Source organism: Mytilus galloprovincialis, chromosome 1 (assembly GCF_965363235.1).
Source record: "Mytilus galloprovincialis chromosome 1, xbMytGall1.hap1.1, whole genome shotgun sequence".
NCBI lineage: Eukaryota > Metazoa > Mollusca > Bivalvia > Mytilida > Mytilidae > Mytilus > Mytilus galloprovincialis.
In genome coordinates this window covers 32,272,922-32,285,867 of record NC_134838.1, presented here as the reverse complement: position 1 = coordinate 32,285,867, position 12,946 = coordinate 32,272,922, and the positions used below count along the sequence as shown (strand labels likewise).

Here is a 12,946-nt window from a genome sequence, read left to right as displayed (position 1 = left end):
TACTTAAATTAAATAGTATAACATATCTCTTAATTAATAGAAAGCATGTGCTATCTGTTAAAAAAAAAAAAGTATGTTTGAAAAGGTAAGTTGTCCTTTGTTGTCATTTGTTTTGTTTTTTTGGTAATAGGTTATTCACATGTGTTTCCTATGATAGGGAACAAGGCATGTTTTTGTCCTTTCCTGTCATAGATAATGTTTTGGTAGTTAGATGTTTATATTTTTTAAATAACAGAAAAGTTGTGGCTTACATACATTTTCTGTCACTTTCTAAAAGTCAAAGTTTACAATCGGACATAAAATGAGGTAATGTAATTGGACTGGATATATAGAAATGATTTGAGGCTTAAGTTCAAGGACTAGTACTTTTACTATTCACAGCTTTAAGTACTCTGTCCTGTATACTGATGAAATCTTAACTCATCCAAATTTTAATTATATTATGTATTTTAAGTACTTATTTTATTAAGATGAGTAGGTGTAATAAGGTCATTAATAAGCCTACAAAATGAAGTCATACACAATCACTTGAATTTTTCATTAAAATGATATATAAATATATGTTTTAAAAGTGCAACTTTTGAGGTCTTTCAAATATTAAGAATATTCAATTAAATTTTATTTTCATTATATCAGTTAATAAATAAATCAATAAAGATTATTTTTGATGATATTTTTTTTTAAATGAGAACTCTATGATATTTATAATTTTGACTCATTATTTAGGTTGAGACCAGCTAAATATTTAATAACATTCTGTAAACAAAATTTTACCTATTTGTATGTTTAAATATGTTTACACTTAACATAAATGTTTTTAAAGACACATCTTTCTAATGCCCTAGATGGTTTATAAAGATGTTATGTCCAGGCGCGGATCCAGAGGGGGGGTTCCGGGGGTTGGAAACCCCCCTTTTTTTTGGACGATCAATGCATTTGAATGGGGATATGTAATTGGAACCCCCCCTTTGTCCTGGGTTAGGAACCCCCCCTTTTTTAAAATGGCTGGATCCGCCCCTGATGTCACATAAAAGCTATTAGGTCACAAGCATAGTAACTAGGGGGCTGAACATTTAACATTAACATAGATATTTAATGCCAATCAAAATTAATATCAGAATAGTTGACATATATATGGCGTAATACGAGTATATCATATACAAATAGCTAATTTGCTCAAAATTGATACAGGTGCCCCTACTTCACTTAAGAGTAATTATAAAGTATATCTGGTAGGCCATAATAATAAAAAAAAAATCCTGATACTCATAGTTTTTTTTAATAAGGGTTGGCAAGCAAATTCTATATTTTTTTTTTGTGATGTTCAACTAAAATGAAAGAAAAATAAACCAGTAAGCAAAATTTAAACAAAATGGCTCTAATAATAATGAGGGTGGCAGGGATAAGACTTATTATTTCTTTAAATTATGGTCTTACAAAATAAATTGCCCAAAAAAATTAATCTTGATAATTCTGATTCAAAAGAATATGAAGACCAGTTAATTTACATGGCCTAAGAGAGTAATGTTACTTCTGACATTACCGGTACAAAGGACAATGATTTACCACACTTACATACATACATAAAATGTCGCCTATGAAAACAGCACATTTAAATAAATATAATATATGTGTATACACTACATCTAAGGGTATTTTAAGTAATAAATAGCTGTCGATAATTATGCACCAAATAACTCATTAAAATAATCAAAATATAGAAATATATAAAACTATTGAAGAAAAGTTTTGGCCAGTACTACATGTAACTCATTCTAAACATCACAAATCATGCTTTCGCTTATTGTACAATATTAGTATAACTCATCCAAAATTATGTTTTCGTATTTACAGTAGCCCAAACATTCCACTTCAGCACTCAAATTTTAGATGATTAAATAAAGTTTTTTACACTAGTGAAAAGGTTGAAGATGTGCTATAAGAAAGCTTGTTTTTAAATTCATTATAGCAAAAAGTTCTTTCAAAAAGATATTAAGATAGGAATTAAATTTATGTTATTTACAAATTTTACCAGTGCAAATTTGAATTTACTAAATGGAAAGTTAATTGAGTTTATAAGAAACTTATCTTAAGCATATGTACAAATCATGTCTTAAATTGAATTAATGATGGTTTGTGAATTTGCATGTATTGTAAAAAAAATGTAAACATAACGGTTACACATGTTTATGGTTTAAATTTAATTTCAGCACATTTTTTCCATTACCACATATTCATATACATGTAATTATAATTATAAAGTTATTTAACTTATATGTAAGTAAAGATGATTAGACTGACTACAAGACTTATCCTTCTTTAACCTTGACCTGACCTTGTAATATGTGTAATTCCTTTTGGAATGTTTATTCACTGGTACAATGATGGTTTGCTGCTGTGATATTTAACAATGGTGTCAATTTCTAATTCCTTAAACTGCAGTCAACCAACAAATCTTTTCTCTTTCATTCAATAAACAAAATAAAACATTTTCAAAGTTTCAAAAAAAATTAACAAAATTTAATACAATACAACATATATGTGTTTGCATTGTCAACTATTTCGTCTGATAAATATACAATAAAAATCTTTCTTTGCAACCTCCACTTTATCATAAAAGTTAGTGCTATTTCATATATATATCACATTTGTTCCTCATACGAAACATTCATCCACTCTTCACAGTCCCGACTAAATTAGACCCATATATGTCTACCTTCCAGACTTAGAGTGCTGTATCAACCACTGTAATGTAATATCTGAAAAGAAATGAAAGTGTACAGTAAGTATTCATTCTTGAGGCATCAATAATATGCATAAAGGAAGCTTCTCTCACCCTGGCTTATATTCTTTTGTTGATCACTTATATAGAGACTGTAATGCTTGACATAAATCCTGTCTAACAATGTAAGTCAATCATTTTAAAATAAATGGAGAATGTATCCATGGGACACAGATGATGCCCTTGCTTTCATATAAATTTGTGAAGGGGCATAACTTGAGAAAAGTAAAAGTGACACACATACAGTAGAACTTGATCTGTGTTTTTTGGTAATAAGCAGTGTATAAGTTTCAAAACATTTGGTTGAGGCAAGCTAAAGATGGAGAACAGAAACCAATTTGGGACATACTGATGAACAAACAGACAGACAGGAGTAACACTCAATGTCCTCTCCACTGCAACAGAGGCATAAGAAAACAATAACTTATTTGTTAGCCTCTTTAGAGGGTGGTACATGTATTAGATACAGTATCTTTGTCAACTTACCAATATTTTCTTTTTCTTTACATGATATTGAATAACAACATATTTCTCTGTCTTGAATCGCTGAGAGGTTCCTGAAACGATATTCTTTTTTTTATAAAGTACACTTTTTCATACATTTAGCTCTAAACATATTATCTCTAAAACATGTTCTAATTATTTATGTGTATTTTGCACCAATAGCAGGAAGATGGTTGATGATTATGAATGGACAAAACCTCTTTGGTAAACACAGTAAAAACATATTCTAATCAAGTAATTGTTATAAGAACTATGTTACCATGACTACTGTTGATATTAACAAACTAAATACTGTCTGGATATTGAGACTGTAAATTTATCTTATCATCAATAAACATAGTCCATTTTGCTGGTACATGTGGTCACATGGTAGAATTTGAGAACCTGTAAATTTATCTTATCATCAATAAACATAGTCCATTTTGCTGGTACATGTGGTCACATGGTAGAATTTGAGAACCACAGAAATTGGCCTTATGTACATGATGTACAATGTATTTTATTTCCTTCTCAGGAAACAATTTTCCTGTTGTAAAATTATTTTTTACCTAAAAAAAAAATCACATTTATCTAATTTATTGATGATATTATTATAGTACATTTTATTACCACAATTTTCTAGTATATACCAATAGGTTCAGAAAAAAAAATCAAAACAATATATTTTAATTAAATTACAAATGTAAGTATCCATAAAATACTGAGAAATTATTGCTGTGTATGGGTACCAATCTTTAAGAATTCTGTTGCTCCCTCTATCTATCCTTATTATTTAGTACCTACATTTTGTAGTACATATCTATAAATATTGATTCCAAAGGTATTAACCTTTAGACAAAAGCAATTATTTTTAAATCCCTCCAAACCAAATATGTTTTTGCAAACAATGAAAATTTCATATAACATGTACATGTAAGTCTTGAACATCATGTATACTGGTACAACTGAATACTAAATAAAAATAAGACACATTACTGTTTTCAAACTTACATTCTTTCTATGAGCTGTCTTTCATCTAATGCCCCAGCTAAATCTCTCTTATTGCCTAGAACTAAGACGGGAATGCCTTGAAGCTGTGGTTTGTCTAATAAATGGTGTAATTCATTCCGTGATGGTTCTATCTTATCTGGGTCAGCAGCATCTACCATATATCTAAAATTACATTAGCTATTAAAATTAATACAAAAATTCACACATTTTCATGCTTAGCATACCATACCATTACATGTAAAAATTAAAATCATTGGAAAATAGTAAGTAGGTGTACAATATGTTATACTATTAACCACTGTCAAGCTGATAATCAAATATTTATTAAGTCATTCTGTTGATAAGTACCATGGGGGATAGGAGGGGTCCTGATCCCGAAATCCCAGGCTTAAAAAACGTAAAATCCTGAGGTCCCAAATTTAAATAAATTAAAATCCTGACATCCTGAAATTCGAAAAAAGAATTCCCGGATCCCGAAAGGGTCAATCCCAAAAACCCGAGCTTAAAAAGACCCAATCCTGGAGTCCTGACAAAGGTCATATCCCCTCTCTACCATAGAAAAGTGTGACAGAAATATCTATTGTATGAATAGATGGACAAGGTGAATACAATATACCCCATCTACATGAGGAGGAGTGTAAAATAGAAAAGAAGGGGTCATTTATTCTGGACACAAGTCCCTTGACAAAACACAGAATAGAGAAACAGTACTGATTTCTTTTGTTGGTCTCTTTTATTTTTTTTAATCCTGGTATAAAGGATGAGTTTATTTATAGTTTTGCTGATGGTGTATTGGTCCCTAAACTGGCATTCAGCTCATAATGGCATAACTTATTTGATAAATCATACTGAATTCACATCATATACATGTAGCACTTTTCAATTCAGGTTATTTCAATGAATTATGGGAAATTCCATTTACAGTTTATTTGAGAAAAATACATGAGAAATCAGTGTAAAGAAATGAAAGCATTGAACTATTCTTTTAATTCTCAATTTGTTTAATTTCAATACCGTGTTGCTTGGATTAGAATGAGAAATAATACATGTAGGCAGTAGCTATAGGGTCAAATCAGGAGACTTGCATCTGAATCATTCTCTATAGAGTTCCTCATATATTTAAATCTTCTTCAATATTGTAATATAATTATAATAGATAACTACTATTAAATACATACACTATTGCATTAACCCCTCGACAATATCTCTCCCACATTGTTCTGAACCTTGGCTGACCACCAATATCCCATAACTGAAAATAGAAATGAGATCAATTGTCATAGCTATATATATTAATATAGCAATATGACACCATATATATGATATACCTGTAAATTAACCAAAAATTGTGAAACATTGCAGTATTCATATGCTGTGAACATAGTTTGCACTGAAGATAAGTAATCTCTTAATGTTAACAAGAGGCTCTCAAGAGCCTGAATCGCTCACCTGAATTTTTTTGGTTTAATCTCTCATCAATGATTATTTTGGCTTTTCAATTTATTTAAATGTTCTTTGAATCGTCCTATTTTCTTCAAAAGCAAAAAAAAATCATTTTCTCCTATGTTCTATTTTAGCCATAGGAGCTATGTTTCTTGACATACAAGGAAATGAAATATAAAATTTATACTAGATACTCTGAAACTCTGAAACTCATTTAGCCTAAGTTTGGCTGAAATTGATACAGCAGTTTCATAAGAGAAGATTTTTTAAAGTAAGTCAACACGGTGAACAAATTGTGAAAAAAGTCTTTAAAGGGCAATAACTCCTAAAGAGGTCAATTGACAATTTTGGTCAAATTGACTTATTTGTAGATCTTACTTTGCTGATCATATTTGCTGTTAACAGTTTATCTTTATCTATAATAATATTCAAGATAATGACCAAAAACTGCAAAATTTCCTTAAAATTACCAATTAAGTGGCAGCAACCCAACAATTGGATGTTTGATTCATCTGAAAATTTCACGGCTGATAGATATTGACCTAATGAACATTTTTACTCCATGTCAGATTTGCTCTTAATGCTTTCGTTTTTGAGATATAAGCCAAAAACTGCATTTGACCCCTATGTTCTATTTTAAGTAACGGCGGCCATGTTTTTTGACGGATCAAAAATCAAAGCACACACTTTGTGCAGGATAATCTAAGGAACAACCATGCTAAGTTTTAACCAAATCCATTCAGTAGTTTCAGAGGAGAAGATTTTTTAAAGTTAGCAAATATGATGAACAAATTGTGAAAAATTGTTATTAAAGGACAATAACCCCTTCAGGGGTCAATTGACAATTTTGGTCAAATTGACTTATTTGTAGATCTTACTTTGCTGATCTTTTTTGCTGTTTACAGTTTATCTTTATCTATAATAATATTCAAGATAATGACCAAAAACTGCAAAATTTCCTTAAAATTACCAATTAAGTGGCAGCAACCCAACAATGGTTTGTTTGATTCATCTGAAAATTTCAGGGCTGATAGATCTTGACCTAATGAACATTTTTACTCCATGTCAGATTTGCTCTAAATGCTTTTGTTTTTGAGATATAAGCCAAAAACTGCATTTGACCCCTATGTTCTATTTTAAGTAACGGCGGCCATGTTTTTTGACGGATCAAAAATCAAAGCACACACTTTGTGCAGGATAATCTAAGGAACAATCATGCAAAGTTTTAACCAAATCCATTCAGTAGTTTCAGAGGAGAAGATTTTTTAAAGTTGGCAAATATGATGAACAAATTGTGAAAAATTGTCATTAAAGGACAATAACCCCTTAAGGGGTCAATTGACAATTTTGGTCATATTAACTTATTTGTAGATCTTACTTTGCTGATCTTTTTTGCTGTTTACAGTTTATCTTTATCTATAATAATATTCAAGATAATGACCAAAAACTGCAAAATTTCCTTAAAATTACCAATTAAGTGGCAGCAACCCAACAATGGTTTGTTTGATTCATCTGAAAATTTCAGGGCTGATAGATCTTGACCTAATGAACATTTTTACCCCATGTCAGATTTGCTCTAAATGCTTTCGTTTTTGAGATATAAGCCAAAAACTGCATTTGACCCCTATGTTCTATTTTAAGTAACGGCGGCCATGTTTTTTGACGGATCAAAAATCGAAGCGCACATTTTGTGCAGGATATACTAAGGAACAATCATGTTAAGTTTCATTCAAATCCATTCAGTAGTTTCAGAGGAGAAGATGTTTGAAAAATTGTTAACGACGACAGACGACGACGACGACGACGACGACGACGACGACGGACGCCAAGTGATGAGAAAAGCTCACATGGCCTTTTAGGCCAGGTGAGCTAAAAATGAGATTCTTATAATGTTAAATAAGAAAGCAGAAGTTTGTATACATTACATGTACCGGTACATGTATTTGTATATGATGATGTGGATGGATTGTTGAGTATGGTGTGTATAAACTGAATCAATTACATTTTGGCTGGAAAGTAGACAGCAGAGTTCTTGAAATAAGTCTGTCTCATTTGGATTTATTTGGACTGACACATGCACTGGTATAAAATCTTATCACTAAATTGTGTCTCGGACAAACATGATAAAAACCAATTTTACATATATTTTTTTCAAATCTCTTTCAAGTTTGATTAAATCTTGTATTTAGATTAATTATATTAAAGTTCTACTTTTTATGTTTTGTATTTTGTGAAACTTTGTTTATTACAACATGTACAAGTGTACAAAATGTTTCACTTTTTTTTAATAAAATTTCAAGTTGTAAATTTTCCTATCCCTAGTTTTCTTATGTCTACTAAAAGTGTACTACTATTACTTACTTTTATTGTAACATTCCCCTTGGTAATTTTTCTCATGTTAAACCCTACTGTTGGAATCATGTCCTCACTAAACTGACCTGACTGTAAATACAAAACAGATACACATCTATTAACATGATTAATACAGGTTTTCAAATATTTGGCAAATACATGTATACTATCATGACCATTGGCAGTGTGATTGGTATTAAAGAAAAATAAAAAATTCGTAAAATTATGTGTAGATGCAGTCTCTTAGATCATGTAGATGTACATGTAGATTGTAATTGGAAATTAAGAATCAAAGGACTCTTATAACGTTAATGTTACATGTATATCAATGAAATAACTGCAGCAACATGGTGACAAAAAATGCATCTATTGATTCTAGTGGTCAACGTAATTTATATGGTCAATGAACAATTACCTATTGTCTATACATGTACACTGTAGATAGGTAAAATGTACATGAAAGTCATAAATAAATTTAACATAGAAAATATAAGATCTTTCGGACAATATTATCACGAACTGCTCAGGACGTATATGGTATACAAAAACAAATATATATACATGTACATGTAACATTTTATACCTCATAAAAGCTTAGTATAAAGATATTGACAAATATAATGCATACATATATGTACCCATATCAAAATGACAAAGAACAAGGCATGATCAAATTTCTTAAAATGTATTTGAAAGTTAAACCATTTTTGCTGAAGCATTCATACATTGTTCAAAGTGTAAATGTCATACATGAATGATGTAGAAAAAACCTAATGATCCTCTTGATTATTATTTCTTATCCCCTTTGAATCTGAACATGCATACACCCGAGATTTGCAATGTATTAGACCAAGCATCATGAGCATACATTTAGTCTTAGTCCCATGATTTTTTTTATAAGTTGTTAGTCACAGGCTTTGAACTAGCTGTCACTCAGATCAGAACTTAGTGCCCTTTTGTTGTTGGAATATACAAGTACCCGGCCACGTCCACTGTGTGTTTTTGTTAGATGTATTTCTATTTGTATCCATCTGATGAGTTCAGCCTTTTTCAACTGATTTTTAAACATTTTAAAGTTCATTCTTACATGTATGTTGTACTGTCACATAACTGTCCCAGGTTAGGGGAGGTTTGGGATCCAGCTTACATGTTTACCCCCACCACATTCTGTATGTATGTGCCTGTTCCAAGTCAGGGGCCTGTAGTTCAGTGGTTGTCGTTTGTTGATGTGTTACATTTTTGGTTTTAGTCATTTTTTGTTCTTTAATTAGGCCGTAAGTTTTCTCGTTTGAATTGTTTTACATTTGTCATTTCGGGGCCTTTTGAAGCTGACTATGCGGAACGGGGTTTTGCTCATTGTTGAAGGCGTAGGGTGACCTTTAGTTGTTAATTTCTGTGTCATTTGGTCTCTTTTGGAGAGTTGTCTCATTGGGACATACATGTAACACATCTTCTTTATCTTATCAAACTCCAAACCCAAAAAGGTATTAAAATGATATGTACATATACATGTACACACCAATTCGTAAATATACATTTGTACATGCCAAAATATCCTTGGTTTCAGGAGCTGAATAACACTATTATTATCCAAATAACACTTGTAATGACAGAATAACACTTGAAATTTTAATAATGTTGGTGACTTTTAAACATGTTAAAATAATATATTATCGATGTATTTCTTTAACTTAAAAATGATTTACAGAAAGCAGATAAGTTCATAAAGATAATTTTAAATTTAGCGTGTACATCGTCATGGCGGCCATTGTGATTTCTGAGGTCACCATGTTAGAGGGGGGATAGGAGGGGTCTTGATCCCGAAATCCCAGACTTGAAAAAACGAAATCCAGAGGTCCCGAATTTAAATAAAGCAAATCCCGATATCCCGAAATCCGAAAAAAAGGATTCCCGGATCCCGAAAGGGTCAATCCCGAAATCCCGAGCTTAAAAACACCCGATCCCGGAGTCCCGATAAAGGTCCTATCCCCCCCTATGTTAGATGTACACACTAAATTTTAAAAAGTTTTTTATGTACTTATCTGCTTTTTGTAAATCATTTATAAGTTATAAAATACATCGACAATATACTATTATTTAATAATCGATGTTTAAAAGTCCCCAATATGTGCTAATATTGAAATTCCTAGTGTTATTTTGTCATGACAAGTGTTATTCGGACATTAACAGTGTTATTCGGTCATTTGAGGTGCCGTCGGGAGCTCACAATGTACATGTACATGTGTACTCTTGCCTCATAATGATTGGTTCATATAAATGTATCATCAGATTATGTTTTAGCACATCATATGAATTGGTACTATCAGTCGTTTCATGCTTTTTCAATGGACGTAACTTGTCACAATGCATTCTTTATAGTACAAAAACCAATTATAGGAGGATATGACATGCATGTGTTATCTTCAAATTATTCCCACACCCATAAAAAAAATACATTCATTAAATTTTATTTAAAATTGATGCATTTAGTCACCAAAACTTATATCTAAACATAACTACTATTTTCACAAATATGATGTGCATATCGATACACATGACTAATTGTCATTTAAACAAAAATGCTGATTTGACTCAACAGTCAACTGTCACTCACCGCTATAACATTTACAAACGTTGTTTTCCCGGAATATTGAAGACCAACTAAAGTCAATTCCATCTCTTCCTTCCAGAAGAGACTTTTAAACCAGTCTAATATCCTCTGAAAGAAGGAAAACATTGTGTATACGAAATTATTTGGACAAAATAAGAATCTTCCTGGACATACAAAGATCACATGACATAATACATTTAATACATTCGGAAGTCATTGATGTTATCGTTAAAAATGAAGTCAAAGTCCAAAACAATCAATATGTAAATTTTGAAGATTTTTAAAACAAACGAATTTACGTTAATACTTACGAAGCATGATCGAGTTCTCCGAAAAAGACAAAGAACGAAAGTTCCAAAGGCGTTTATAGCCTTCAGTTCTTTCCTATGCAGGATATCTTCTGAAATTATAATTTTTCCATATATTTTGTGTGTTCGAGATTCTGAAGAAGATGCTCAAAAATGAGAACTGAGACTACTAAGAGGGGGGCAAGGGGTTTAACTGTTATGCTGTTATGGGATAATTTAATTCTTTGTTATCTGTTATTCTGAAAATATATTTACTGTTAGCTGTTATTGTCTTATTCCTTGTATCTGTTATAGGACTATTATTTTTAAGTTGTTATCTGTTATTGTGAGATTGTTTTGCTGTTAACTGTTATTGAAAATTGAATGTTAGCATTTTGACAGCCTATCTTAAGTAGAAATTGAAGAAAATGAACTTTTTTGATTGAGTTAAGTCTGCCAATTGATATTTTATCGTATGTTTTTCTTTGTTGTGATGTTATGCTATTGTTTCAGAAAAAGGGAGAAGGTTTGGATCCATTAAAACGTTTAATCCCGCTGCAAATGTTTGCACCTGTCCTAAGTCAGGAATCTGATGTACAGTAGTTGTCGTTTGTTTATGTAATATATACGTGTTTCTCGTTTCTCGTTTTGTTTATATAGATTAGACCGTTGGTTTTCCCGTTTGAATGGTTTTACACTAGTAATTTTGGGGCCCTTTATAGCTTGTTGTTCGGTGTGAGCTAAGGCTCCGTGTTGAAGGCCGTACTTTAACCTATAATGGTTTACTTTTTAAATTGTTATTTGTATGGGGAGTTGTCTCATTGGCACTCACACCACATCTTCCTATATCTATTGTGATTTGGATGGAAAGTTGTCTCATCACATCTTTTTATTATCAGTATTGGGGTCTTTCCATTGGTGATATGGAGGTCACGTATTTGCAGAAGGATTCCAGTAACAAACATCACATAAACATATTTAAAAACAGTCGGGTCCAGGACCATTCCTGTATACATTATTATTACTTTTTGTAATAAATTCCATTGTCTGTGAACATGTTTTTAGATGTAAAATTTTGTACAAATTATAATTTGTACAAAAAATAGGTACAAATTATAGTTTTTTCTTTAATTTGTAATTTGACTTTGTACACATTTTTTGTACAAATTATAATTTGTGAAAATGACAATTTGTATAGAATGAAATTCAAAACAGTGTGGCTGTGGCCATTGATTGACACATTAAATTCATCCATTAACTGGACAATTTACGTGAACGTTTGTCTGTAAGGGAGCTACCATTTGATTTTTATGGGGGGGGGGGGGGGGGGGGGCTAGGATGAAATTTGAAAAAATAGGCAGGACAGGAGTTTTGAGTTAAAAAAAAAAGGCAGGATGTGACACTTGCAAAAAAAAAAGTCAGGACGACAATTTAGGTAAAAAAAAGTCAGGATAAACTAAAAAAAAAAGGCAGGACCGATTAGAGTGAAAAATAAAAAGGCAGGACAGAGATTACAGCTAAAAAAAAAGCAGGACAAAATTTTTCATCCTAGCCCCCCCCCCCCCATAAAAATCAAATGGTAGCTTCCTAACGACCACTGTTCACGACGTACCTGCGATAGACATTTAAACTGTGGGGTCACCAAAGGTTTCTTAACGCCTTTAATTATAAAATAATTCAAAAAATCAATCAGGATTTAATAACCTTTATGTTTTGATTTATATAATTGATATAAATCAAAACATCGTGTTATTTCTGATTAATTTTTCGAATTACTTTATTAAGGTGTTGAGAACCTTTCGTGACCCCATAGTTTAAGTGTCTTTAAAAAGTACATAGTGAGCAGTGGTCTTTACATACAAACGTTCACCTAAATTGTCCCAGTCAATGAATGAATTTAATGTGTCAATCAATGGCCACAGCCACACTGTTTTGAATTTCATTCTATAAAATTTGACTAAAAATCACTTTTAACAA

The 12,946-nt window shown here is 31.4% G+C and overlaps 1 protein-coding gene across 1 annotated transcript; it reads right to left on the bottom strand.

Annotated features, from left to right (window-relative positions):
• Positions 1-2,112: 2,112 nt before the first annotated feature.
• Positions 2,113-10,883, bottom strand: LOC143071636 (ADP-ribosylation factor-like protein 8A). The gene is made up of 6 exons (XM_076246083.1): positions 10,686-10,883; positions 8,081-8,161; positions 5,455-5,528; positions 4,277-4,438; positions 3,269-3,339; positions 2,113-2,759 (listed from the first exon to the last, which is right to left on the bottom strand). Exons 1-6 carry the CDS (start codon positions 10,806-10,808, stop codon positions 2,713-2,715), a joined length of 558 nt encoding a protein of 185 aa, XP_076102198.1. The 5' UTR covers positions 10,809-10,883; the 3' UTR covers positions 2,113-2,712.
• Positions 10,884-12,946: the final 2,063 nt, after the last annotated feature.